The sequence below is a fragment of the Haliotis rubra genome, unplaced genomic scaffold (assembly GCF_003918875.1).
Source record: "Haliotis rubra isolate DU_JTF1 unplaced genomic scaffold, ASM391887v1 Scf346, whole genome shotgun sequence".
Taxonomy (NCBI): domain Eukaryota; kingdom Metazoa; phylum Mollusca; class Gastropoda; order Lepetellida; family Haliotidae; genus Haliotis; species Haliotis rubra.
The window spans coordinates 766,278-777,556 of record NW_025767020.1 but is presented as its reverse complement, the minus strand read 5'-3'; the positions used below and the strand labels follow the sequence as shown (position 1 = coordinate 777,556).

The 11,279-nt window shown below is 41.6% G+C and overlaps 1 protein-coding gene across 1 annotated transcript; it reads left to right on the top strand.

The window, feature by feature from the left end:
* The first annotated feature begins 3,122 nt into the window (after positions 1–3,122).
* On the top strand, positions 3,123–5,235 carry LOC124284836. Its single transcript, XM_046720956.1, has 3 exons — positions 3,123–3,216; positions 4,637–4,762; positions 5,123–5,235. Exons 1-3 carry the CDS (start codon positions 3,123–3,125, stop codon positions 5,209–5,211), a joined length of 309 nt encoding a protein of 102 aa, XP_046576912.1. The 3' UTR covers positions 5,212–5,235.
* The last annotated feature ends 6,044 nt before the right edge of the window (positions 5,236–11,279 follow it).

Here is an 11,279-nt window from a genome sequence, read left to right as displayed (position 1 = left end):
AAATTAGTGGTGACATTGGGCGGAGGCTAGGAGGAAAAACATGTCTTGTCTTTCTGGCAACATCTGGCTTCGTTAAATAATTGTGTTTCGAATGGCGAGAACAATAAACAGCATAATCAATCAACAGAAAGGTGTAAAACACGGAAAATAGGGAGTCAGTATGTTTACCCGGAAACTCAATAGTGAGTGAGTTTAGTTTTACGCCTCTTTTAGCAATGATTCAATAACATCACGGCGGGGACACCAGAAATGGGCTTCACACATTGTGCCCATGTGGAGAATCGAACCCGGATCTTCGGCGTGACGAGCGCGCGCTAAACCACTAGACTACCGACCGCCCACGAAATTAAATATAGAGGGTACAGATTTACCCATAGATATCGCGATAGTGTTGTCAATAAACATTGTTACATTTTTCTTTTCAAAGAGAATATAGTGTATTCGTTTCTGCTTTTGTGCGCTGAAATTATCTTCAATTTGTATGTGGTTCACCGGGATGAAGAAAGGATGACAATCGTGCAGACTGCGTGGAACGCACGTGCATATCATGCGTAGATTTACACTCCGGCACAGCGATGACTTAACATAACATCACTGCCACAGGCTAAATTTGCATATCACGTGACCGGACTTGACTCACGAAAGCATTTCGGCGCTCTCTTCATAATGTTTTACATTGTTACATATATATTCTTCCACAACTGCGACAGTAAAGGTCTATGACGAGTACATATTTAGATATCAAACTGGCTGCATCGTTTGCTCTCCATCAGCTTCGATGACAGCACGTGGAGCCGTACAACCTATGTAAACAAAAGATCGCTACGCAAATCGAAATAGTGTTACATGTTTTGGGATATTTTCTCAATGAAACTAAACCATTCTATCAAAGATGTTTAATTAGTTGTGTAGACTCGTCAAACATAAAAGAGTTGAGAAATACGTAAAATTATATTGAATGGACGGTGCAAGATGTGACGAATCGTCACATTTTCTGGCCTAATGGCAGAGCTACTATGCTGGCTTGCCGCATGGAACTCTGGGTAGGAGAGTGGCGTAGATTGCCACAGTGCGTGGACCACGTGGAAGGTCACCATGTGGAAGGTCACCATGTGGAAGGTCACCATGTGGAAGGTCACCATGTGGAAGGTCATGGTTTTACTGATTTTGATGGATTATTGGTCAAATTGAGTGAGTGAGTTTAGTTTTACGCCGCACTCCAGCAATATTCCAGCTATATGGCGGCGGTCTGTAAATAATCGAGTCTGGACCAGACAATCCAGTGATCAACAGCATGAGCATCGATCTGCGCAATTGGGAACCGATGACATGTAATCAACCAAGTCAGCCGAAACTGACCACCCGATCCCGTTAGTCGCCTCTTACGACAAGATAGTCGCCTTTTTATGGCAAGCACATGGGTTGTTGAAGACCTATTCTACCCCGGATCTTCACGGGTCGATTATTGGTCAAGAGTTTCATAGCAGTTTTAATGTAAAGTTATTTTTCATAATATAATTGTTATTCATTGTTATCATTGGGTGGTATGTGGTGTGGCAAATCGTAGTTCAGATCGTTTCTGCTCTCCCATATTTGCTTATTTTTGTGCGAAATAGGTTCAACTCTTAAGGCTGTTGAGAATGGGGTGTTCGGGGGTGTCGGGCGGCAAACTCCCATTGTTATTTTAGAGATCTAGAATTGGTCGTCAGCAATTCATGCTTGTCCAAGGAGGCGACTAACGGGATCGGGTGGTCAGTCTAGCTGACTTGGTTGACACATATTCCAATTACGTAGATCGATGCTCATGATGTTGATCACTGGATTGTCTGGTCCAGACTCGATTATTTACAGACCTCCGCCATACAGCTGGACAGTTGCTGAGTGCCCCGTTAAACAACTAACGATCTCTCGCTATAACGAAGTGCTTTAGGGCACAGACAATGCAAATACTTATTATTATTGGATATTTATATAGCGCACATATCATCGCAACTAGTGCATGCTAAAGGCGCTGATACATCTACCCTCGATCATTGGATGTTAATCCCAACGGCACATCGTATTATCAATCTCAACTCCCTGGGGGAGTATACAACTCTTGCTGCCACTAGGCGCACCGAGTTATTGTGGCTTTCTCATCCTAACGAGGTTGGTATGGTTTCAAGAAAAAGTTGTCATACATTAGCTTGTGCGATATTTTACAGTTCGTCGTGTGATTTGTGTGAGAAAAACGATTTTTTCTTAAACGTAAGAAAACCCATTGTACGAGGATGAATTGTGTAGAGCTTTTTTTTAGTATATATATATATTCCCCAGTCGTCATATTGCTGGTAGTTACGTAAAATCATACTCCTTAATTCACGTGTTACGAGACAGAATGGGACAACTTTACAATGGTCAGCAGTCCGAACTTGATCTTACTGCATGAACGAATATGGGTGAAATAATAACCGCATATACCACAAGGTCAAAAACATTCTTATTCTAGTTGAAATATTATTAACTGCAATGTGCAGATATTTTAATAAAATAAAAAAATGAATGGTTTTGTATATATTTATTATTTATTATGTTTCCAATAAAAACATTGAGGTAGAGGCATCGGGCTGTCAACCCCGATCTGCCAAGGGAAAAGTTCTTCTCGAGGTGCGATACCGGGAATAAGGTGAGGCGAAGCCGAGCCTTGTTCCAGGTATGGAACAGAGAGTTGGTCAGATAACACACACGCACACGTTTATGTGCAACTCAGCACAGCCAGGTAGGATGACCCCAGCTGGTCAGGCGCTGTTCCATCAGCCGTTTGGCATCCCCCGATGTGAAGCGTGAAAATAGCACAATATTACATGATGGTTTCTTACTAAACAACTTTTTCCGTGATGATCGATAATAAAACGTCCGATTTCAGATCCTGTTGGGTACAGAAGTTTCAGGACCATGTGTCTTACTTATGTTTTGTGCACTTATCCCAATTTCGAGTTATTTAATCATTTGTCGTTCTCATTTGAACCCAAACGGACTATAAGTGTGCGAAATACGTTCCTGCACCAGAATCTCGTGCAAGTCGAGCTCAAAACAATCACGTGCAATGTAAAACCACGTGAATTAAACTGCCATTACAGCAAATGAATTGGGACAAGGAGATGGTCTTGACTTCTCAGCGAGCTGCGACGACTCTGTTCCAAGCCGGAGTGGATTTTGAAGCAAACTGGTCATCTGGTAAATATCGTGCCCTACATAGCATTTGTCTATATCTGTATTTGTACTCAGAAAAGCTATACTCATTACCGCCTATCTAGCGGTTCCTTTTTCGAAAATATTAGGATATTGGTAGTCATATTTAAGGTCACGTGAACCAAAAAATCAAACATAATTAAAACACTATTATCACTTATTCATGACATATAATATACATTGCTGATTATGAAGAATCATATAAACAAAATTATAAGCGTACAATCGCAAATCAAAAGTGCAATATTGTGTACTTGGGTTTACTTCCCTCGATACCGAACCCAGACGGGTCAATAAAACAGACATTGAGTTTTGTCTGTGACAAAGACATATCTATATCACTGTTAGAAATTCTGTCAACGCTAAATAATGACATTGCTTTTAAGTATCGAACTGAGAAAGTGACTCGGTAAGAAGAACGTGTGGTGAAATAGACAAATGAAATTATATAAATCGGTAATCTACTGTCATAACATATAAAAAGCTTGCGCCTGTGAAATATCAACAAAACATTAGAAAAATAGCTCACACCAAAGCCGTCACCGAGTAGTCACCGGACAACCCGCTTCCAAGCTGTGCTATGAGCGCAGTCCAACGCAGGGCAGCCCAGCTGTTGAAACCACTTTTCCCCCCAAGCGCTGGGGGAAAATTAGTGTATCGTTTGAACTCCGATTTCGCGCGGTTTTTTTCATTGCGTTATTTTTCAACTTTATAAGTTGAATTTGCAATTTTGATGATTTGTTTCTGTAAGTCCATACCGAAAGGTATCAGAATCTGCAAAGTTGTGTTTTACGTTGCATGTGACCTTTAAGCAAGTTAAATTCACAGATAATGACGTAATCTAAATTAAACTGAATTGCTTGTAATGTATTGATGTGTCTTATATGTAGATGACTATCTCGTACCACTGTCCTATTCTTCTGATTAACGCTAAGGGACCCGTCACAATTTGTGTGGGTGTGGGTGTTATGGGGATGCATGTAAAATGTGAATGCTCCCCCCTAAACTATATGGGAAAGATTTCCTCCCGTAACCCCCGTTTCCTTTTAAATCATTCTATGCCTAAGAATATAGGCCTATGGGTGTTTATGAAAAGAAACCTTACCCTAAACCCCTATCCTAATCCTAAACACTAAGAAAATACATTTCAAGCGTGGGTTACGGGTTAAAAAGATAACACTTTATATACCACGCCCACCCACCCCAACCCGTAGTGCATGTGTACAAAAATGACACGCACACGCACGCACACACACACAACAAACCTCCCAAGAACAAAACGGGTGACACGCCCCCCAAATCTTCATCACACACACACACACACACACACACACACACCACCACCCGCCCCTAATTTGGGAATTTATCTGATTGTAGTACCATTGTTTTTATACAACTGTTGCAGGTGTACGGGCGTACAAGAGAGTAAATGAGGAACAAATGAAGATGGTCAGCAGGATTCTCACCAGTAAGAAGCCAAAAACCGAGGAAGTACCATGCAAAGCGGAACACAAGGCTTCAACTCCAGAAGGTATTTTTTCTTTCTCCCAGTGGAAACCAAATGTTAGAGAAAAATTTAAAACGTTCTCATTTCTAAGTCTTCTAATGAAATTAAACGTTATTGGTCAGGGGAAAATGCACTGCTGATAGGCCACAGGGGCCCACCGACCGAACTCTCATTCCATTGGTCAAGAGTTTGGTCTAACCCCAAGTGTATTGGTATTTGAGATTTTCATGAACAATATGCTTGATACTGATTAATGTAATTTGTTGGTAAACGTCATGTTCACGTTCTAGGAATGTATCATCAAATTAATCATTGTTGTAACTCAAATTATTCATTACAAAACTATCTATGAGGATCCTGTATAAACATCTATTCATTTTTCAGATGATTCAAGTGACCCTGAGGAGAATGGAAAAAGGGGAAGGAGGTCCCGCCGGTTCCAATTTATTAACTTCATTGTGCAGATATTGTGAAAAAATACATCATTTTGAATGGTTCTGTATTTGTTTATTTATTGAAGATGTTTCCAACAAAAACATTGAGGTAGAGGCATAGGGTTGTCAGACCCGATCTGCCAAGGGAAAAGATCTTCTCGAGGTGCGATACCGGAAATAAGGTGAGGCAAAGCCGAGCCTTGTTCCGGTATCGCACCGAGAATTGGACAGATAACCGTCCTAGGGGATTATATGGTAACCCACCTTTGGTTATCTGATAACCAACCCCTTGAGAGGTCGTTCACAAAAATTCATAACCCCAGATATTGACCCGATAATCAACCCACGTGGTATATATTTTAATGTCATTGGAAAGTTCTTGATGAGATACTGAACTATACAGCGTTCCAGTGTGTACGTGTGCAATTAAGCGAGGGCAGGTTGGTGGTGAGTGTTAGCTCGTCACGTCGAAGGCCGGAGTTCGACTCCTCATGTGGATACAATGTGTGAAGCTCATTTTGGGTGTCCCCCTCCGTGATATTGTTGAAATATTGCCAAAAGCGCCGTGAAATTCGACTCACCAATTCACTCACTCAACTTCTAATGCAGCTCTTAAAGGATAATTTTTAAACTAGACACTTTTAGCCCACTACTTAAAGAATATGTATTCAGGCTCTGGTTAAGCATCTGCGGCTAGCAAAAGATGAGAGGGTCGGGTAGCCTAGTGGTTAAAGCGTTCGCTCGTCACGCTGAAGACCCGGTTTTCGATTCTCAACATGAGTACATTGGGAGACTCATACACAGGTTGCCTCGTCAAGTAGACAAATCGTGGCGGTATTATGCACTGCTGATCCCCAAAACGTCCATTTTAATTTCCCATCTTACCCAATCGTCCTTCAAGATATATGGCGGCCAGAGGTTGAACTGTCTTTGCAAAACCCTTTTTTGCCCAAGCCTACCTCCCTCCGTCATCTCGACAACAGCCTGGTCTATCATATGCCCAAATGCTTGCCTTCATTGCAACTCCGTCGACTTTTTTTACAGCATGATGTCGAACAGGGACACATTACATCCACTTAAACATAACCCATCCTGGCAATGTCAGTAAATGCCTCAACTGGAACACAGCGTCCGAACCTTCTAATAAGATAAACCACTGAAGTCACAAGGAATCAGCCATACAATGAATCTGTCTGATTGTTCAGTACATCGGCTCCAGTCCTACAAACACACATGTGTCGTGAGCAATACCCCTCTCACCTGGTTATGTAGACCGCGGGACTTAATTCGAAGTGTATTTCCCAATGGTAACGATTCTTGGTAATAGACAGTGTAGACTTTGTAACACGAAAGACGGATTACTGAATTACTGCCTGACAGATTCCCATGATTATAGTTTCCAAAGTCATTTCCGTACGTCACGTCGATAGAAACTGCCGATAATAATACGTACGCATGTCAGATCAACGTAATCTATACTCACATTCATTTATACGAGCACAGAATGTCTAATCGGTCCTTGCAACCACTTTGCAAGATATGATGGCATCCTATTCTTCCTGTGGCGGTTGGGTAGCTTTGTGGTTGAAGCGTTCGCTCGTCACCCTGATGATCCGGGCTCGATTCCCCACATGAGTACAATGTGTGAAGCCCATTCCTGGTATCCACCGCCGTGGTATTGCTAGAATATTGCTAAAAGCGGTGTAAAACCATATTCACTCACTCACTCCTATCCTCCCGTGGAACACTCTTCCATTAAAGCCCATTTCTGCTTCTGCCGACGTGATGCTGCTGGAATATTGCTGAAAGCGGCGTTGTTCTAACCAGACTCACTTATTAGATAAAACGACAAAACCGTTTTTACGTACACAAAAAATATTCGGTTGGACGATTTTAACTTTATCATGAGCATGATAATGAATCGCAATCGAATAGTGATAATACCAGGTGTTTGCGAAAAGGTGAACATATCTGGTGGCACCCGTCATAAACATAATGGAAAGGCAAGTCAATTCACAATTCATACGCCTGTGCAATTGTTCACCTGAAAAAAAATTAGGGAATTTCATCGCAAAACATTTTGTTTTTCTTCCACATGTCAACAAAATGTCTTCGATAAAAAGGTGATTTTGTGGTAAATTTTTGGGGTAACTATTTGTATTGAATTTAATTTTTGATGCTCGGGTTCTTTGTGTAACGCAATTTTGAAGTTGTCCCGAAATTTCGGCAAATGTTGCCATAAGCTGAACCTCTTTAGATCGATACTCATGCTGTTAATCACTGGATTGTCAGGCCCCGGACTCGATCACTTACAAACCGCCGCCATATAGCTGGAATATTGTTGAGTGCGGCGTAAAACAACCAAACAATCAACCAAACATGTCTGATTGAAAACCTTTGCATATAAACAGATCCAACATGTCGACTGTAAATTATTGCGGAGTGCGGCGTAAAACAAACTCACTCACTCACTCGACTGTAAATAGACGACAGAAACAATATTGATTACTTGAAGAACAAATTATTTTCCTCTTTGGTAGATTCTCATGTTCTGTAGTTGAGATGGAAATCCTTCACACACATCCAATAACAGATCTTTTATCAATCTATTTACAGATGGTTGGTGTACTTTATGTTTGCAACTTTGCTCTTTGGAGGGAGCATCAAAGGATTCGTATTCCACAAAACATCTTTGGTTTCACTGTTATTGAAATGTTTGTGTGCTTAGATATACTTTTACAAAATGCTTTTATCGTAGTTTCTGTGTATTGATCGTTTGGATCACAAATAATTTATTGTTTCAAATATGTACATGTAGTCGTGGTGTGTTCCTTGCCTTGTGGGGCGGTGAGGTAGCCAAGTGGTTAAAGCGTTGATCTTTGCTCGTCAGGTTGAAGACCCGGTTTCGATTCTACACATGGGTACAATGTGTGAAGTCAATTTCTGGTGTCCCCGCCGTAAATAGTGCTGGAAACCCATACTCGCTCATTTAATAAGAAGCCAAGAAGATAGGATGATTTCAACTGAATGCATTTGGCCAACAATTGCCATCATATGAACTGGCATTACCGAGTCTGTGAGCTTCATGACGTATACACAGTTCAAACCTGGTCAGAAGTATATACTTTTAATGGTGACCAATGCTAGGTTCAATTTCAACTCAATTTTACGTTCAAGTTGAATTTTACAAACCTTAAATTAGCACTAGAAATACACACGTTAAGCCAATAAGCCTTTTGAGACATGAATAAGACAAAACACGTGGGATGGGGATAAGACAACCTTAATTTGCTCCCGAGATAGTTTTGAAAGTAGTCCGGAGAGGATCAAAACGTTATCCCCCAGAATCCACAGCCCACAATCTTCCTTTGAAGAAGTCATAGCAGAATACATAAAGAAAATAACAATATTCAGATGGTGTCCTGTCTAACCTCGGCCTCATGACTGCATTGCTGATTAGTGTTTTATCATGCAGGTCTTGACCTTGCCATGCCCTGGAGTTCAAAGTAGGACATTGCCCGCAGAGATGATGTTTTAAACAATAAGGTACCTTCATAAGAATGTGGTGGTTTTGATTTAGTCGTATGATTCTTAGGATTTGAGAATTTGTAATCTTAGGTTGATAAAAGCCACATCAGTGCATTTCCACTAAAGATGTAATTTTGAGCTTCATGGGCGTAGTTTTAAAAAAAAATTGAATTGTTATATTTTTGTTAGGCACTATAAACACCCTCGTGGAGGTCGGTGTTAGAATTGGCCATCAGCAACCCATGCTTGTCACAAGAGGCAACTAACGGGATCGGGTGGTCAGACTCGCTGACTTGGTTGTCACATATCCCAATTACGTAGATCGATGCTCATGATGTTGATCACTGGATGTCTGGTCCAGACTCGATTATTTACAGACCGCCGCCATATAGCTGGAATATTGTCATCGTACGAGTATCCCAATTTGCGTATGTCGATACTCATGACGATACTCAAAAGGAGCCGTGCCAATTTACACATATCAGAGGGATACACAAAGTACGTGATTGAGACTACCAGTTGTCAGAATTGACTCTATTTGCTGGCGATTAAGTGCCTTACTCTGGGAGTGTGGGTTTGGATCCTTGATGGAACTCAACCCAGAAAAAGACTTGAACCTGTACCTTTATGAGAATGTGTAATCCCAAATATTTCACACGTTATATGTTTCGTATGTCCCTGAACACGGACCAAGGTGATAAAGATGGAATATTTATTAGTGCGGCCTACATCCGCGTTCTGTCACTCTCGAAATCGTTATCTCAAAGCTTTGATCATTCAACTAAGTGCTTGTTAATGACGTTTTAGTAATAAAACCCCAAACATTTCAGTCGTATCAGTCTACTGTAAATAGTTAATATGTTGATCCATCGTCAATGCCGTTCACGTTCTCTCGTCACGCCGAAGACCCGGGTTCGATTTCTCACATGGGTACAATGTGTGATGCCTATTTCTGGTGTCCCCCCGCTGTGATATTGCTGGAATATTGCTAAAAGCGGCGTAAAACTTAAACTCACCCACCCTATGATGCGACGGCAAGCCAATATTAGTTACACCAAATTGTTGTTTTCTTACAACCAGTTTTGAAATGAGGTTGTTAATAAATCATTGATAACTATTACAAACTATTTGTTTGTTTGTTTGTTGTTTAACGCCGCACTGAGCTATATTCAAGCCATATGTCAGCGGTTTGTAAATAATCAAGTCTGGACCAGACAATCCAATGATCAACAGCAGTGTATGAAATAAGCCCAAAATCCAGCCAGACATCAGGGCTGGATACTTCAAAATGTTACCAGCCCCAAAATGGATTTAACCAGACCAAATATGGTGAATTTACTAAGATTTATGGAACTTCTAAAATTTTTACCAGACCATCGGGCTGGCTAGCTGTAAATTTAGACCATCCGTCAGACATCTAGACCGTCTCGGTCGGTCGGACGGGCCACTCAGATGTTGGTGGCGGGGAGGTGGATGGGTGATCCTGTTTTGTACTGCCCTGTACTGAATCACATGTTACATGTCGTGTCTCCTGTGGCAAGGGCAGTGCTCAATCATGGGTACCCGGTGGGATGAGAATTCATGTGAATTCACATGATTATTTGAACACCGTGTGACATCAGACTTTAATTTAGTTGTAAATACCGTTAACGGGAACTATCCTAATCCATAATAAGATGTATCAAGGAAACACCCAAACCCTTGTCGGACGCACCCCAAATTGACTTCGCCTTATTGAAACAATTTTTGAACATCGTTACACAAAGTAAACATAATCGCGTTTTTTTAAATTTCCGCTTGAAGGACGAATAGATAAAGGGACGCAACTCTTGTCGCCTCGTTGCTAAAAGTGCACGCTCTTTGGGAAACGTTTTCCGAGAATAACGAAGCAGTTCCAGCAGACAACGAACCACCGACATGAAACGGTGATACAACGAGAGCGTTGTTCCTTATAGTAGGAGGTCCTGCATGTGTATTATTCATGTCGAGCTTTGGTGAGTTGAGGTTTTCCACGCTGTGAACGTCCGTTCAGCTGCATGTGTGTTGGTGTGAGAAATCGGAACCAGGTTTAGGGCTTGAAGAGCCAACGGTTTACTTGACAGTTTACTCTACGAGAAAGGAGGGATTAACCAACTAATGATTTAATACATTGAGTTTAAGATTTGGGATTTGTTCCCCGCACTGTTATCTTATGTGAAACCCGGGGCGTAGGGGTAGCCGAGTGGTTAAAGCGCTTGCTCATCACGCCGAGGACCCGGGTTCGATTCCCCACATGAGTACAATGTGTGACACCCATTTCTGGTGTCCCCCGCCTTCATATTGCTGGAATATTGCTAACAGCAGCGTAAAAATGATCTACCTCCCTCACTCACTCAATTGTGTGAAAGCCATTTCTTTAATGAAACATTCTCTGTGTCTGGGGTCAACACTTACCCCCTTACATGGGCGCTTAGGTTAACCCAGCCCGTTTCGCCGAAGCCCCAGGTTCGATTTCCAACATTGGTACGGTCATCGAAGCCCACTTCTGGTGTCCACTGTTCCTGCTAGAATATTGCTAAAAGCGGAGTAAAATTACACGC